Genomic DNA, 18754 nt, shown 5'->3' with positions numbered 1-18754 from the left:
AGATGGTGAATGTCAGAGAAAGAAGGTAACCTTATGTCTGTACCAAAGGGACCACTTAACCAGAACTATCTCAGAAACTATCTTGATGGGGAGTGGTCTGGACAACAGCTGTTATTCAGTATAAAAAAATTCTTTTACTATATTTCTGCACTGAAATCTCCTGTCTTATAGGATGAATTAAGATAATCACAAGTGCAGATTTCACATATTTTTCATATATTTATACTTCTATATATTAGCACTGTGCCATTCTCTACAGGTAGCTACTCTTTGTTCCTAGACTTCTTCATTTTGCTGAATAGCCATTAGCAGAACCCACCTTTGTTTGCTACTCAGATTCTTAGCTCACTTTCCTGCGGTAAAGATTTCATGCATTTAATAAATAAAATAATTTGCAACAAAAATGTGCAGCATAACAAGACACTCCATTAACCTTACCACCTCAATTATTGGATCTCACAACCCATTAAGGACTCTCTGTAAGTGTGATTAAAGATAAAGCTAGTAAAGCAGAAAAAGCCAATGTTCCTCACTTACACTTATAGGAGCTGACCTTCAATTTGTAGATAAATACATCCACTGTGTGATTACTGTAATTGGCAAGTACATGTAAACCAATTGATTTAAGTAAATGTATCTGTGGTCCATCCAAACAGAACAGAGTTACCAGCTGAAAAATTTAACCAGTGTAATAATATCTGCTAGATAAATAGGACAATTGATACGTAATTCCCAGTGGAGTAGCAATTACTTCAAGTGGAGTCAACTGAAAACAGTTTGTTTCAATTTTTAGAAACATATTGACATAAACCAAATGCTGTGGAATAAACATTTAGGCAATAGCTGTACTAGCATTTATAATTAGACCATTAGAAATAACTGACACAATAAAAATATTGGTTAAGTTGTACTGTTTGGAAATGCTTTCCTACTTGTAAGAGACTCATAGAGCTGTAGATATGTAACCAAAAAAGGTTCTGCCAGCATAGGTTGATTTGACTCTAGAGGTGCTATAAAGATAAGACTTTCTGGATGAACAGTATGAACAAATCTTATCTAAGGGACAGACTAAACCTGTCACCAGGTGCTCGGAAGTAACTGCTGACCAATTAACTCAACTTGAAAACGGCAGCCTCAGCTGTTCATCCAAAACTGCCTCTCACAATTGTCAGTCACGATCAAAGTAAATAACCTCAAAACAATAACAAAAACAAAATAACAGCAACAAAAACCCACAAAAAGATAAGCAAACTTTCCTTTCAATTTTTTTTTTAATTTTTTTTTTTTTTTTTAAGGCAAAATATATTTATTTACTGAGTTTTTCACCTTCCTAATTATTCCTTTTCTTTTAAGTTAGGAGAATGTTGCACATCTGGAATCCTATGTGTAAATTCTGTGTCTGTTAACAAGATAACTATGTAGTAATGTCATGAATTCTTCTATGCCACTGTAAAAAAAAAGTAGTATTTATCTTGATTTCAGCCTTAAAGAGACCATAATGGCAATAGTGGCAGCTCCTTGATTTAGAGGTAATTTCTCATTAGTATTCACCACTGCAAATATTTTAACACTGAAACTGTTTGTATTTTTCCAGTTTGCTATTACTTAAGGAAAGTTAGCATTTTAGCAGTTTCTGAATCCACAGCATTATGTTTAAAAAATGATGCAGTATTTTTCCTGCCTAGCTCCTGTTTGCTCATCTGCACATGAACTATTAGAAATAATACAGGTTAAGATTAGACATAAGAGTGGGCATCAGCACTCTGCTGTGTTGTGAGTACATTTCAAATAGCCTCTCCCTTTGAATTACTGCATATATTTGGAAAAACAATACAGAACAAATAATTCCTCCCAAGTAAATAAATCAATTTTCTTAAATAATATTAATCCCTAAATCACAGTATGCTTTTCCACATTTGCCTGGGAAAGTTATGTTCTTATTTTACCTAGGGATGCCAGCACCCTAACATTATTGCTCAATGCAGCATAATATTCCAGGTGACAGCTGCCATTAAGATGAAGCAACCTGGAGAAGATGAGAGTTTTAAGCTGCTTTACCAAAATGGAGCGCCTTGGAAATATATACAAAAATATACTACAAGTTCTGAAGTTCTACTTTTTTAAATACCTTGAAATTACTTTATTTCAATTTTTTTTTCAAAGCCTAGGAATTGATTATATGTACATAATTAAGTACAATTGCAATTTCTAACTATAAGGGCTTTTCAACCACATTTCAGGCTGGATGTGGCTCTGGGCAGCCTGATTTAGAGATTGGTGACCCTGCCTGTGGCAGGGGGATTGAAACTAGATCATCTTTGAGGTCCTTTTCAACCCAGGCCATTCTATGATTCAATGAACATTTACTGGAGGAAAATACATGTTTTACATACTAGGAAATAAAGTTTACACATCAAAATAAAGATAAAAGTAGCTGAATTGATTTGACCACATTACACCACCAGGGTAAGTGCAAGAACTACCTATGAGTTGAAACCTAGCATATACAATCCTATCTGAAAAGAGATTTATTTCACTAACTATCACAAGTGGAAAGAAAAGGCTTAGAAATCTTCTTAGAACAGAGGGAAGCGTTCACATTTTGAGACACTAAGTTCAGCACTAGACCATGCATGGATATATTTAGAAAGACAATGAGAACAAATGAGAAAATGGTGTTTGTTGCTGATGATCACTTCAGCCCTTCCATTGAGAGAGAAATTTTGAAGCCTGGTGAGCTTTGCAGTATCAGCTTCTCATCTCCAGTGAGAAAACAGCTGTTTTTTGATGTAAGAAGATTGGTAGGTGAGAGCAGTCTGCAAAACTCTGGAAAACCTGTGGAAGTTAAGCTGAACTGAGGTCATGGGTTGTAGTGTACCAGCACAAGTAATTTATTGAGAATAGTTCTAAGCATGTATGAGCAGAAGATCCCTCAGTTCAGAAACTGAGTTCTCTTTACTTTTTCTATCAATTTGTTGAGCAGCAAGGCAAAGGACTAGAGCCCTAGTCCATTATTCATAGATAGCCAAACTTTGGATCTTTAGTTTAAGCAAGATTTATGAGTGGGTAGAGAATGTCTTAAGACATCTGAACCTGAGTTCAAACTCCCACATAAAAACATTCCCTGGAGAGTTTTAGCCCCAAGCTGAAGATAAGCTTCAATTCAGGAAAAAAAGTCATCTGTCATATATATAAACTGCCAATAGGTGATGATAGTCTCAGTGACTCAGAGGGTTATATGAAAAGTTTTTCATTGTCTTACCAGATCAGAGTTATAAAAGAAGAAGCCCACTTAAATATTAATTAAAAAATAACAGTTACTCTTCATAAACACTTGTGCAGCCAATACTGAAAAGAACAGTATATTAGCTGAATAATGGGATGAGATTAAAATTAACCTATTTTAAGCATTTGTGAGCCTGAAAATTAAATATCCATCTCACCTCCAATAAAAGACACACTCGCATTAACGTACAACATTTGTTGTCAGTACATACTGGAATATTATTGGCATCTGATAAAATGAATGTGAAGTACATGAATTTAAAGACAGGCCATTAAGTGAGGCCAATAAGACTGTTCAGAGTATTGCCAGAATGGCAGTAGCCTTAGTACAGAGCATATTTAAAGGAAAGCAGGTTTAGCTTCACATCTTAGACTACAGAAGATTCAGGCTTTTAATTTATGCATCCCTTTGACTTTTTTCAAAATTACAATCAAACTGAGCTCCTAAATCAATCAGTGAATTGACAACTTCTCTATTGTGACATGACCAAATCCTGTATTGCTTCATTTAACTGCAAATCAAGTCACTTTATCCACCCTTAACTCTGCCTCAGTGCAGTGACTTGTTCGGCATCTGGTTTCTTCAGCAACTACATTAAGCAAAATATTTACTGAGAGGCAATCCAGCAGAAATCAGCAGTAGCACTGAATGCTTAACAGACACTTTTCAAGTCCTTCACTGGTAAATATATCATCCTATAGTTCACAGAAAGCACATTTCATAAGGTGTCCGTGAAAAATACCATCCACTTTATTCTAAACAACTAAAGCCTTAACAGAAAAAGCCTCATAGGACCTTCTATGAGAGAAGTTATAAGCACTGGAAGATTAAACTATATTGAACAACCTGCATTGAAGCCCTTCACACCAGGAATAAAAATTTCCTGATCACAAAAAGAGACAAACAGTGCAGGCATTTGTGCTTGTATGTGTGCTTGTCACCACCAGTGGAGCAGGAACAGCTGCTACACATGATTTCAAAGAAGCAGGGAGTTTCCTCCAGTGGAAAAACCAATCAGTTGGCATGTGTCACAAAACACGTTGCCATGTCAACTACATACTTCTACTACCATGAAAACAAACAGTGATTGAACCCCTCAGCAGGTAGTGGCACTGCAGCAGCTGCTTTTCATGGCAGCTGTACTCTTGATGATAATGGGCACTGCTGCCAACGTGGTGGCTTCGATGAGCTCCATCAACTGTCCTATATTAGATACAGCTAACAGCAAGATATAATATCTAGTCATGGATTTAATGGGAGAAGGAAGCTAAAGCCAGCTTCATTTCCACCACAGAAAACGGAGTTGATGTGTGTTCCTGTGCCTCTACAATTATTTCATTTCCTTGAAACAATTTCAGCATGATTCAGCCTGGTTCAGCCTAGGTTCTTTGACAAAGGCCTGAAGGGAACCCCTGGGAAGGAGGCAAAGGTAGGGAGATGGGCCTGGATGAAGGATAATGCAGCAACAAGCTAAGGAAAAAAACTTAATTTACTAAATAAGAAGAATAAACTAAATATTTCTACCCATTAAGAAAGCTATACTCCTCTCAAATCACAACATAGAAATGATTTCAATGAAGATATGAATGTTTTCTCTGGGATTCTGTTCCTGCACAGCTATTGCATGATTAATTCCTAAAAGAATGGAACAAATAGCACGTATAACCACTGATGAAATGTAAAGCTACAGTAAGGCTATTATTAAATGATACATCACCACATTTATGATTTTAATAGTAATTAATTATTATCTACAAATATTTCATAGGCAAAACATTTATAGGCTTTGCTTAGTTTCTAAGAGAGTGATATGCAGCAGAAACATTCTACACCATCATACAAAATCTCATTTTGCTTACTGCTCTCAGAATAATTCAGTAATTCAGAATAAAAAACATTTTTGCCAAAGTCAAAGAAGCATAGGAAATGTAGGACAAAAATCCGTATATCTGGTCTGTGTCCCATTGCTCACACAACTGGCTAATATGTTTCAGTGGTTCATTTAGGAAGCATACCCATTAAAAAAACCAACCAGACAACTTTATGATTCTTCTGTCCGTGAGACTCAACCTTGGATCCAAAAATGAACCTCATCATCATAATCAGTAAAGCAGGTTCTCCTGTAAACAGAGTTAAATCTGCTTTTTCCTCCTCTCTGCTATTTCTAAACAATGCCCGCAGGACCACCTCAGCAACTCCAGTCATCTGCAGTGATCTGCACAAGTATGACTTGACTTGCCACTGGATCATAGCAGTTGTTTTGCTCAGAGCTGACACTGGCTCTGTGCAAGCACTGCACGCAGAGAAATCTGTTAAATGGCACAAAATTAGCAAAACATCTCAATCACAAGATCACATTTCTAATTATATCTCTAACCCTCCTCTTATCTGTCCTGTCACAGATTGCTGATTATTCCATTAACTAGGGAACCTTTTTTGGTTTATTGTGTGTAATAATTTTTTTTCTTTCTGCACACGCTATACTTTCTGGCATCACTGTCTTATGGGAAAGAAGGTGTGATGTCCCCTGCAGTGTAAGTCATTATTGCTTTGTTTGAAAATGCTTTTTTAAATAATCAAACAACAGCATCACAAATAGGCTACTTAAACAGCAATAATGATCAAATCTAATTTCCAAAGATTTGCATCTGAATCTACTGCCACACAATAGTTCATGATCTCTGAAGGCCATTTCTCTCATGATCCTGCGTGAGTTTGTTTGCTGCCTAACTGAAAGAGTGAGCACAAAGGCAAGCCTTTCCTTTAAACATAAAGAGGCATTTATAGGATTTCTTTTCACTATGTTATTTTTCCGTACTTCTAATTAATGAATATACTTGAGGTATTACCCATCATAGTTTGGCAAAAAGTCTGCAAGTTAATGATCGAAAGAAGTAGTCAGACAACGAGATGTCCAGAATGATCATATCAGAGCCTCCTGAAGATGCAGGCCCACATCTTCAAAAGCTGGAGCTTTAATTTGTGTGCCTAGATGTACATTTAAACTGCTGCATCACCGGGCTGATTTTTAAAACTGATCAAGGAAAGCTGGCACAACAGCACATCTGTAAGACATTCAGAAATCTAGTTCAAAGCCTAGAAGAGGACTCAGGGCAGCTATGAGCTGTTCTGCAAATCTGTAATAATCAGTCCTGCTAAAAAATCTAGGCTAGGCTATATCCTTTACCCATACCCCATAACCTACTTAACAGGGAGGAGAAAATTAAAATGTGTGTAATGCAGGAAAAAGAGGAGTTTAAAACATCTCAAGAGGTTGTAGCATAATTTTGAAGAAATAAATAAATCACTTGGACTACCTCTGAATGTTTTCTTATCCTAATTTTAAACCAATTTGCCACTGTGACCTTTCTCCAAGTACCTTGAATGGTTAACGTGTTAATTAAAGCAAGGTATTCTACTCCTCACAATATTAATTAAAATAAAAGCTGCAGCTGGTGTTTAACAGTAACTCAGTCCCAACAGCAGGTTTTAGTCACTTCTCCTAAATCAAACATATCATAAAGTTGGCATGAAAATCATATTGTCTGAATCAAACACATCTGGCAACTGACATACGCTTCTACCTATAATGAAAATAACAAACTACCTCTGTTATTTATGCAGATGCACTTGAAACTGTTTGCTATGCTGATGTCTTCTATCACTCACATTTGGAAGCTAAAAATCCTAATGAAGATTAACGACTAAGACTGAAAGGGAAGAAATTGCTTTCTTCCTTCACAACTACTGTCACAGGTACTGATACCACTGCCATTCTGCTTTGCACTCAGATGATAGAATATCTTTTTAATTAAACAAAGTGTGGAATGGGTAAGCTTGGCATCTTGGTGCTGACTTGCAAAGCTCCTATTCAGGATGAATGGTACCTCATACCATGACTGTTAGGATATCATTATACTATGAGTAGTTCCATTAAAAACTACGAAATCTCAGAGTAAGGTAAGGTCCTGCTCAGCTTTTTATTAATTTTTGATTTATCAGGAGCTGTCTCACTCTGTAGGACAAGGATTTCTGTAGAGAGATCTCTGGGCTGCTGCCTGTACCAGTGCCAGCAGCCTTACAGCTGTGGTGGAGTGACTGGATACTCATCACACTGCTTAGATCTCTCGGAGGCATAAAGTGATGCTAGGAAACAGCTTCACACCCTTCCCTTAACCACAGGGAATAAAGCAGAAGCTATCGATGTTGACAGAAAGAAAACAGAAAGGCTCTGAAGAGCTATACTGATTGCCAGAACAGGGATACTTTTGGGAAATCAAAACATAGGGCTCTTCATTAATACCAAAAGCACATATAGTATTCAGCAGTTATTACTGATGTCTAAAGTGCATGCATTACACAGGCATATTTTCAAGTCTAGAAGCCCACTCACTTGTTTCTTAGAGGACCCAAAAGGCAAGTGCTCAGTATGAGGTTTACTTCTCCCCCTTATCCCAATGTACAATGAAGTAAAGAGAAAGGGAAAACCTTCCAGTTCCTCCTGCCTCTCCTCATCCCAAACCTGAGTCTCACCTGAATGCCATATTAGATACACAGACAGCACTGCATCAAAGCAAACTAGCTGTGCTCCATATTGAAATTCATTAGTTTATAAGGTAGCCTAATTTAATTCCTTGAAATATTAGCTTGCAAATTGAATTACTGCCACATAAAAGAAACACAGTAGCTAACATCCACCCCATTCTGACCAATGGTTTTCTATGCTTTTATAGATAGATATGACTATTCATAAATCGAATTATATCAGTAGCTTATTCTCCTAGGCTGGTTTTAATGGTTTAGAAGGCAAACAACTTCATTGCATTTGATTACGTTTTTTTTAATGGGATTTTGGCAGCTGCATTAAAACAACTTTTCTAAGGCAACACCATTTTCTCCTTTATCAGGAGGATGATACAGGAAACACTCCTGTAGACATCTTTTGGGGGCACACGCGCAGAAGACACTGCTTAGTAAAGCCTAGGAAGTGAATCTTAGCTTCTAAGGAAGCTAAGAACTCCCAGCACTCTTCCCCTCAAAAGCCACAACCTGGATCTATTAAGTGTGTGTTTTGTTGCAGGCTCTGTTTGGTTGGTTGGTTTTTCAAATATCTGGAATTTAAATGGTAAGTTTACAGTTTTCCACTTTATGGCCAGAGGCAACACTTTATCTAAGCTTCACTATAAAGGAGAAGTATGACCATGTAACTCAATTGACTGGAACACTTGATTGCATGGAAAAAAAAAGCAACAAACAAACTCAAAAAATCCTCTTTACAAAACTAACAAATCTAGATCCTATGATTTAAAATGTTACTGCATGGTTGTTTGCTTCATCCTTTGCCTGAAGTTCCTGCGTCCACAACAGAGCTGGTAAAAAGATATGCACCTATACCCCAATTAGCCCAAACAAAGTTTTATTTCTTAGCTTATGACTGATTTCATCACACAACATGAAATAGATGACACTGCATTAAGCTCACCAAAACTGAAGCTGTAACATTACAAAACCTTCAGCAGAGGCATCACAGCTACCAGTTAGGGTGATTTGTGAAGAGTAATACTCAATGCTGAAAAGCAGATGCCATGAAGGCATGTTGAGCAAGGCACTGGCAAGCAAAGAGGCACAGCAGGATTGTGTTACTGCTCTGCACGTTGTCTGTATTGTGAGGCTTCTTGGAAGCTCTTCTTGCCCTCACTGAATTCCCAATAACAGGTTCCATTTTAATCACAGAAGGAAAGGCTTCTGAATCTTACTTCAAGAAATCAGCTTCCAAAGTGCTTGTATGAATTGAGCTTTTAGCTATAGGAGATATGATCATTACTTAACTTTTATTGCAAGCTGTTAATTCAAACCTTGTGATGTGAAAGTTAGATTATCCAACTGGACACATGACTGGCCATAGCTTGGTGACACAGGTCAGTTGTAAGAACTAACCACCACCCCTGGAAGTCAGCTGGACAAACGCTCTTCCTGTACTCCTGCTGGAGACTTCTATTCTTATCCTTCTCTATCCATCCAAAATAATCTAAAAAAAGAGATGCTTTGGTACAAGCCTTTGCATTTACAGTTATCCTGCTGATGCTGAATATACTGTAGTGAATAGCGGGTGGGAAAGCGAGTGTGGTACAAGAATGACAGAACCACCACTTGTGTGGAGATGGTAAAGAATTATGCAAGAAGAGAAGTTTTTTTTCTGGCATGAACAATGAAGGCATTTTCTAAAATATGCAGTAGATTATCAGGGCTGGAAGCTCATCTATACCCTTGTCTGAGCTGACAGCAAGTAAAACAGTTATAACTTCCCCTTCTTACAAATTGGGTAGATCCACTCTTTAATTTTATGTGATTGTTTTATGGGGAGCAGAGTACAGGAAATAACTTTACTGTGATAAAGTGCTTGCTAATTATTGGCAGCTTTGCAAATGGAGCTTACTTGCTTATTCTGGCTGCAGAGCTGCTTTGCATCTGACTCCATAGGATTTGGAAGCCTATGCAAAAACAGGCACTATCTTACCTCCTTATAGAACATCCTGTATTACTTTTACATTAGGACCCGCTGTTACACTAATGGCAGTTACCAGTACAGATAAAAGGTATAAAATGCAAATCATTTCTCAGGGTTTTTTTGTTTGATTGTCTTCTTTCCAGGGAGCTTCTTTTCTAGTAACCATCATGAAGTCACTTATTTTTTTTAAGGTTCCACCTGGCTTCCCACTTAAGTCCTTGTTAAAACATTCTTCTGAGAAAGACATATAACGTAGGGACATGTAAGAATAATTTTCTGTCCAAAAGAAAAGTAAATAAAGCCAGTAGGCAAACACATGGAACGCTATAGTGACATGAAAGATGTATCAACTGTAGATCAAATAAACAGCTACCAGATAGAGTGGGGAAAAAATATTTGCAGTCTTGCAAGACTAAAACAAACACACAAGCACAGTGGCCATCTTGCTTAAACACTTCTTCCTCAACTCAGCTGTATTTGAAAAAGAGAATTTGCTGTGAATTTTTCTTATTATTATTGTTTTTGTCCATACAAATGATGGACTGAGCTAGTCTTCACAACTAGGAGATGTTTGGAGCTTTAAGGCTACCTCTGTCTGAATTACTGTCATAATAATTTTTTGCCTTCTTAATACCCTGCTAAATCAGATTATATTATCAGTTAAAAGATAACAGACATTTTATCAGCTTCTTGAGAGAAAAACAATACAAACATAAATATCGTATTTGGGCAAAATTCTTCTGTTACTGTATTTTGTACTGTTTATCCCTTAAGAGCCAAATAGGAAAAAAAAAACAAACCAAAACAGAAAACAACAACCAAAGAAGCCACAAGTATCAGAAACCACATACTATAACAAAGGAAGATGAAGACAGAGGCCAAGTTAATGTATGCAGGCTGCATACAACCACTCTTCACAGTGAATAATTGACATTAACATAAGAAAATTTGATTTCAAAGACAACTTAATCTGAGCTGAGAAGAAGAGATGGGTCGTCATGAAGCTTTTGCTAGATTTTCACTGTTCTGAAACAAATAAATAAAATAATAATAATAAAAAGTAAAAATGATTAACAAATTATTATTATCTGCACAGATGGTAGATTTTGCTAATATCATATTCAAATCATTTACTGCTCTGAACTCTACAAATGTTAATGCCTCAGCTAACTTAAGTCACAGAACTTCCTAGTAACAAGAACAAATGAAGAGATGCTATAATATAGGTGTTGTGAAGGCAGAACTGGAGAGGGTATGGACTCACAAGGCCATTAGCTTTCTATCCATTTCCAACATATGCCACTTATTTATAATGGCAACTGGAGTGGTGGAATGCAAGCCTAATTTTCAGCTCTGCATTCTCATATTTCCCAGAAAAATACGCCCTTGGGAAATATTTGTACTTCCATGCTTGCCTGCTTGCTCAAATACAGGAGTAATTAGGATCCATCTTAAGCCACATTTGAATGGCATATGACAACATTCAGAAAGCTTTATAAAAAACTCAGACTTTGTCAAGTCTTGAGTTGCCCAGAAGCACCCATTGGGCCACACCATCAACAGAAAGGAAATGAAGTGGTATACAGTGGGGATTCAGCACTGGCCTTAACACTGTGTCTTGTTATGAACTGTGCCTGGAGGCAAGTTCTGTCCCTGAGTGCTGCAGCCCCTCTGCACAGGTTGTAGAATATTTCTCTTGGCATTTCTTCCACGTGCTCTAAGAAGGGAATATTCTAGAAATTAAAGTATATTTTGAGTTTCCTGTCCCTGCTCACTCTCTTTTTCTAGCCTTCATCTCTTTATGGATGAACTTAACCTCGTTATTTAATGATTGAAGCTTTTGCTTGCAGGCCTTAAATAATAATCATGATAATTATTTTTTATCATGCTTATTCATACATGCCTCCTGTCAATGTGCCCGAGGTGCTGCACAGATAAAACACAGTACAAACTAAACATAAGAAAATTAACAATCAAAGAAAATCCAATGAAATATTTAGAAAGCCAAGTGCAATATTAAAAACAGAAAGGCTGCTTTCAAGCAAGAAATTTCAGGGCAAAATCACTGCAAATAAAGAGACTCCTGTGAGCTTCTTGCTACCAGCATTATCAAATCCATTTAAATACAGCAGATGAAACCTCTGTTCATTTCCTTCTAGCTGGCATCTTCAAAATACTTCCCAAAAATTTTTTTAAAATATTTTGAGATTGCTTCTGTTTAGTATGCAATTCAGAACATCTAACTTTTTTGATTCCTATGGAGTTATTATAATATGGCCATTTCCAGACAACATCTTTAAAACAGCTGAAGTGACAATATGCCATGTAAGATATGAAATAAGTTACTCTGTTACACAGAGAGAGAGGGAACTGAGACAGAGAGAAGGCTCAGCTTGCAAAGATTAAACAAAGTCTGTGGTAGAAAATCACACTTTGTTTCCAAGTCTTCCAAGTGCCTGACTTATCACCCTGACTAAGCTGCTGTGGATCTTCAGCTGTCACCAAAAAAGGTGAAATCTGTGGGCTGAAACACAAAGAAGGAAACCCCAAATCATGAAATAAACGTGAACATAAAAGCAGGTGTATCTAAGAGAATCCACAGAGTGCACAAATATTAAGGATTGATCTGATAAAATCTTCAATTCTTGAATTTGTAAATGGCCTACCCTTTATGTTCTAATCTTTCTTGCATGATTCTTACCTCTTATCACACAAGCTCTCCTAAAACCAGGTTAAAGAATATCTTTGCACTACTGAACAGCATGTAGTCTGCTTGTTAACAAGAAACGAAGCTGGAAGTTAAGTCACTGCTAATTAAACTCATAATTACAAATGGAAGGTCAGACTGCAGATCCAAGGGCTGCTTGATAATGTAATATGACAAAAGAAAGAACAAACTCATGTAATAGTCTAGGCCTCATTTGGCAGACTGATCCATTGAAAGACTCCTCAGCTGCACACAGGTCATATTGCAAATATTAGAATACACATAAATCACTTGGGTTTAAAATAAGACTTGAAAACAGAAATTATTAATCGCTCATTCACAAGTTAGAATGTAGGTTACAGCCCTGCAGTCCAATATCCAGAGTGGCTGCCACCAGCACATTCACATAAATGCTCTCTCCTTAGTATTGTGTATCTCCTCTGCCTGTTTGGGGTTGGGAAATCTGCTGAAGCACACACTGCTGTGCCTGCGAATCTCCACAAATACAGAAAGCGTAAAAGGTGACTGCTTTACTGCCTTGGTCCCCTTGTTGTGAGATATGGAACAAACAAACAAAATAAAGAGAAGATGAGAAGAATGTGAATGGTCAGACAGTTGGCTCAGAAAAGGCTATTAGAAGAGCAAAGGGGAGCAGAAATACATTCACTTACTACTGGAGAATGGAGGGCAGCTTAAGAAGGCTTCCACTCTTTTCACTTATCCTTGATCTTTTAAGGAGACAAGGATTTTAGTGAGAGTCTCAAACTCTGCATTCTGACCATTCCCACTGACCTGTCACAGTGGAGTGAGCAACAGGCAGCTAAGACACACAAGGGAGCAAGGCAGCATCGGCAGACATGCAAGAAAGGGAATCCTAGGCTCTCCCCTTTGAAGCCATGAAGCCCATGATGGTTTGGAAAACCCATGGAGAAGTTTTTGTTCTGTTCAAGCACATTCCTTAGGAGTGTTCTGGGCACCTGGACAGTGCAGTCCAGTACTTCACTTTTCTGTGAACCACAGACAGATTCTGAAACTCACAGCACGGTGGGAAAGCCTTTGAGAATTACTAGTACCAATTTTTTTTTTTTCCCCAAAAATTGTTTCTTTCATCAGCAGGCTTTCATCTGACATGCTAATATTAAAAATCTACCTTCCAACAGTTCAACTTTGCTTCAGTGAACATCTTGCCAAGCCCTTTCTATTAAATGTCATCTATGATTTCCATGCCACGCTTGTTTTGTAGTAAAAATTGTGGAGTTAAATATCACTGGGTTGATTGACACCTAGCTATTCAATCAAACATACGCCTATTCTGCTAGGTGCAGACTGCACATGCAAAAATTGATACTTCTATTAGGTATTTTGCAGAGGGGTTGGGAAGAGAATCAGGCTTGTAATGAAAATTTTAACTATGTTTCAGCTTCTGCAGCACCAAAGTACTATTTTCTCCCCTGCTAGCAATTTAGCAGCAGCAATAATGAACACCAGAGAACTTTCTTAAGGAGGGAAAGATAACAGAACACTTACTGAGAGGACAGGGGGTTGGTTTCTTAACAATGGAAGTACACACAGATGAATTTGGTACTTCTCAGCTGCTGAGCAAATTTTCAACTATAACTCATTGTGCCTCTTTGGGTGGGAACAAATGGATCTCAAATAAGCATTCTTTTCTGGGTCCATGAAAGACCTAACACAGGCTAGCTCAGTGGCAAATTTAGAAACGTAAAAATACTCAACATCATACCATGCTGAAGTTAGGTTGTGCTGAGAGACCAGGGAATAATGCATTCATGTAAGGTAATAACTTACTTTCATGAGAAATATGTTTGTTTTAAACCTGACACTACAACTATGATAAATGTTTCTTCTGAAGATAGCTGACATGAAATATCTTCCCTTAAGTGGCTTAGTTTTGCCAACTAGTCATTAAACCTAAGAGTTTTCTGATAGCAGCCATTTAAGATTACCTCAGGAATGATTTGGGTGCATAAGCCAAAGCATCCACGATCAATTTAAACACTCCAGACAGTAAGAATAATCCACACTCTGGCTGAAACATCTATAGGAAACTCCTGCCCTTATGGCCAAGCAGCTGGAGCACAAGCAGTGAGCCTTATGGCAACTTAAATAACAAACTTTTCTGACTTGGCACATGAATGAATCTACTGGTGTTTGCAGATCACAGTATAGTGTTTCCTACTTTCTCTATCCTCTCCTTGTACAAGTAGATGTGATACTTCTGAACTTTGTACGTAGCAGCCACCACTGGGTATAGAAGGGCATATAACCATAATTCTTCAGGGGCTATCTATGAAATGTGAGGGCAGAATGGATTCTGAAAACCCAAGACAACACTGAGCACCTCACCTGCCCAAAACTCTTAATAATTTCAATAAGATGGGAAATCAAATCCTCTTATACATGTTGTAATAGATCAGCCTCAGACACCTCATTCAATGATCTCCATTTCAGCTCATAAATATGTTTGGTTGGTTCTTTTTTTTTTCTTGCAGATTCTCCACTGCATTTTATCCCACATTTTCCCTGCTCTGAAATTTGCTGAGTTTTGGCAGGTGCTCAGTAAACCTAACAGACAATTTCTTCTATCATGAAGGAAATAGAACTTACAGAAATCATTTGAAGGTCACTGTTCAAGTTTTCCAGAGAACTATTTCTGTTCTGGATTGCAAGAGCAATTTATTCATTGGGCTTAACCTTAGTCTTCCATCCTCCTAGGATGAGGTCTTACAGCAAAGATACTCTGCAGTATTAGTTTTATTCCCTTTAGTTTCTCCTGTTATTTCCAGAAATTACATGCAGATCTTATTTCTTTTACTGTTTAAATCTACTAATTCTAAACAAAATAATAGAAAATTCATTTTAAAACAAAGCTTTTATGATTTTGAGTTGTTCATATTATTATCACAACATTATCTGTATACAAAGCATTATGGTTTTTGCACATTTGCAATGGCAAGTTAAATTGGAAATACTGTGAAACTCATGAGAAAAGTAGGGTTTTTTTGTCCCATGCAGGATAATGAGGCAAAAGCTTTTTTAAGAGCTATCCTCATTTGAGTGCTAACAGCACAACTTAGTGTTTAGGAGCTGTGCATAAAGATTCTACTCTCAGGTTGGCCACTGAAACCACAAATGAGATTGACATAGTAACCGCGTCAATCAGTAGCACCTAAAATCTTTGCATCAGCATATTCTAGGAGAGCCTGTGTTGCAATGCCTGTCTTCTAGACACCTCTCCTCTCAATTGCTGTCAGATCAAACATGAGATACCAGGCTCTAATCCTGTCAGCAGTAAAAGAGGACAATAAATGGCCCTCTCAGTGCTCCATTGGCAATGTGAAGCTAAAAATTTTGTCCATGTTGAAAGAAAAAAAGGGAAATTTTGTTTAACTGTTAAATTTTTAAAGAAAAACAAACAAACAAACATAAAAAAAAGCCAACAAACAGTCAGCAGCTCTCAGGAGCTGCTCAGAGGCCTGAAAATATTCTCACAGGATATAGATTAGTAGGCAGATGGCAGAGGAAAGAAGTCAAAGGGCAAGATAAATTGGGTTTGTTACAGAAGCTGTAATTTATCATCATAACATTGCCAACACAAATACAGAGATTTATATATAAATTTAATATAACAACTGCTATATTACATCTATTATCCTCGAGTCAGATTTGGTTATCTTATCCTCTGTGCAAAGAAGCCTCTTTCGAAAATAATGCCACCAAACAGGGTCATTTATATTTTAAAGTTCTCCTATATTATCTTATATGCAAATAATGGCATAAAGAACAATGTCTATCAAAGTATTAAGAATATAAAATTATATGCTGAAGGTGAAAAGTGAAATAACACATACTTCCCTAGAGGTAGTAGCTTCCTTCTGAAAAAAGAAGAAAAATAGATAGCTGAAGCATTAGGACCTCTAATTAAGAAAGATTCAAAGAAACATGAAAGACTTGCTTCTTGAAAAACATAGAATTAAAATGCCATTGTCCCCTCCATTCATCTAACAAAACTGCTTGGGGAATGTTGGAGTCAATGAAGAGCAGGGAGGGTAGAAGAGAGAAGCAGTCACAAATACGAGGAATATTATTTTATTAGAAAGCTATCTCCTTCTTGCAAGAATGACTGCTCAAATGGATAATACATTTCTGTGAAATCCAGGTTTCCAGCTTCATGTTAAGAAGAGGTTCTTACCTTATAGGATTATCCATCCTCGATACTGTGAGAAATGCTGCTAAGTTTGCTGTGTAGGATGAGCACACGATAAGGGTGAAGAGCCACCAGCTTCCCATCACAATGCGCATAGCCACAGAATTGACAGTAGATTCACCCCCTGAAAGCAAACAAGGAAAATAAAGGTGCATCAGGAGCTTCTACCCTGTATGTCCTACTGTGTTCAACTTCGTTGAAGTAACCCATCTGCATTTGTGCTTTCAGGCCACCCTTTTTCTGTGAGCTAAGAGCTACTTCCACTAAGACAGACAGTCAACATCTTGCCCTGGATACTCTTCTAGAAAATGGTATTTCAAAATGTTTCCCTCAGGCATTATTCAGGATCAAACCTAGAGAACATAAATAACATTCTACATAAGTAAAGTTTTATGCTGAAGTACTACTAATATGCAGAAATTAAATCATTAGAGTGTTCAGAACACCTTACTATTGGTTTTAAATGACAGAAAGATAAACTGTCTAACGAGTTCAAAAACCACAAATTTCTAAAATCAGATTTAAATAATTAGAAAAGCTGCCAGTTGCTGAGTGGCATTGTAATGTCACATCAAGCAGCTCTGCGGTTTATTTACCAAATAATCATTTTCACAAAGTGGAGAAGTCTGTTGAGATTCGTTTTATCAGACCTTCTGAGAAATAGAGAAGTAGAACACACACCCTAAAGCTCAACTATTCTCCCATTCTTTCGGCTAACAAAACATATTACCTCCTTATATAAAACTTCTCTTTCATCTTGAGAACATTCTGGTCAAGACTAACATGTCATGAAATGCTCTATCCAAGGCAGAACACTTCTGAAGATCTATCAGACTGAATACCTTGCTGAACAAAAGCGCCGTACACAACCCAGATGGCACTGTGCAGGGTGGAGGAGGCAGAGGGGCTTGACTGGGAGGCATTCTGCGCCCTGACTGCCTGGATCCGGTTCAAGACAAATATCAGGACACCAACTATAGGGATGGCAGCAGCAATACAAGCCCACACCGCAAAGTCAAAAGGAGCAAAGAGAGAGAAGATGTTGATTTTCTCTTCAGGCTTCTTGATCAAGATCCCCACTGAATAGTCCATGTACCGCTTGCTGAAGTCCACAACGCTCTCTCGTTCAGGTGTTATAGTGATGGCAGAAATCGCTAGATCTGCTCTCTGTGAGACAAAGGCAACAGGTCAGATCTCCTTCAGTAACCATGAATTCTGCTATACTCCTTTCAGGAGTTTTTCAAAAAGCAAGCTGCTCCATGCACTTCTAAAACCTAACATTTTAAGGCAACTTGCAATAAATCAGTTTCATCATTCAAATGTTAATTGCATTGGTTTAAAGCAGAAAAGTGAAATGTAAATTGCCAAAGCACTGCAGAACAAGAAGTGTCTGGAATGTGTGCCTTTTATTTAACCTTTACGTCTCACTCATTTTCAAAACAATGTCTAAAACTTGAAACCATATTAACTCAGTGCACTGCAAGAAGTAAAAATGAAACATCATCCACACAGACCTCACAGTTGTATCAATGCTCCTTTTACTCTATTATCACCACAAGATTACTTTAAAAAATTCCTTACTCCTCCATACAAAATTTATTTAGCTTGTGCACTTGGTAGCAAGTTGTGAAGAGCTGCAGTTCATTGTTATCCCCGCAGTCTTGGCAACCTCCCGTATTCAAGAAGGGATTTCATATGACATCTCGGGGTGGAGGTACTGTTGTTTTTTACAATGAATAAAGTGCTTGCAAAAATTAATAACTGTAAGAATGTGCAAAAGCAAATCAGCTCCTGCTCTGAGCTCAATATTTAAAATGAGCAGGATTTATATACAGAAGGACCTTTAAGATTATGCAAATTCAATGAAAGAGAAGTGTTTAATAAATAAGATCCCCAAAGCTTTTAAGAGCTGCTATTAGATTTTGCCTATTTTTTCATCTCAAAACAGTTCTCTACAAAAAAACAAAAAAACAAAAAAACAAACCAAAAAAAACTTTCTGTTTCCTATCTTTGTGCTTTGTTAGG

At 37.3% G+C, this 18754-nt stretch overlaps 1 protein-coding gene across 2 annotated transcripts in view; it reads right to left on the bottom strand.

The window, feature by feature from the left end:
• Positions 1 to 18754, bottom strand: part of GRID1 (glutamate ionotropic receptor delta type subunit 1) — a 602942-nt gene that overhangs the window by 122204 nt on the left and 461984 nt on the right. For both annotated transcript variants that reach the window (XM_048944232.1, XM_048944231.1), the window contains exons 11-12: positions 17572 to 17896; positions 16715 to 16853 (exon numbers count right to left, since the gene is read on the bottom strand). In XM_048944232.1, the coding sequence (XP_048800189.1) occupies positions 16715 to 16853; positions 17572 to 17896 (464 nt within the window). The remainder of the gene's footprint in view (positions 1 to 16714; positions 16854 to 17571; positions 17897 to 18754) is intronic.

This window comes from Lagopus muta, chromosome 5 (genome assembly GCF_023343835.1).
Source record: "Lagopus muta isolate bLagMut1 chromosome 5, bLagMut1 primary, whole genome shotgun sequence".
NCBI classification, from domain to species: Eukaryota; Metazoa; Chordata; class Aves; order Galliformes; family Phasianidae; genus Lagopus; species Lagopus muta.
Note: the sequence above shows the minus strand (reverse complement) of the source record. Positions and strands in the feature narration are given on the sequence as shown.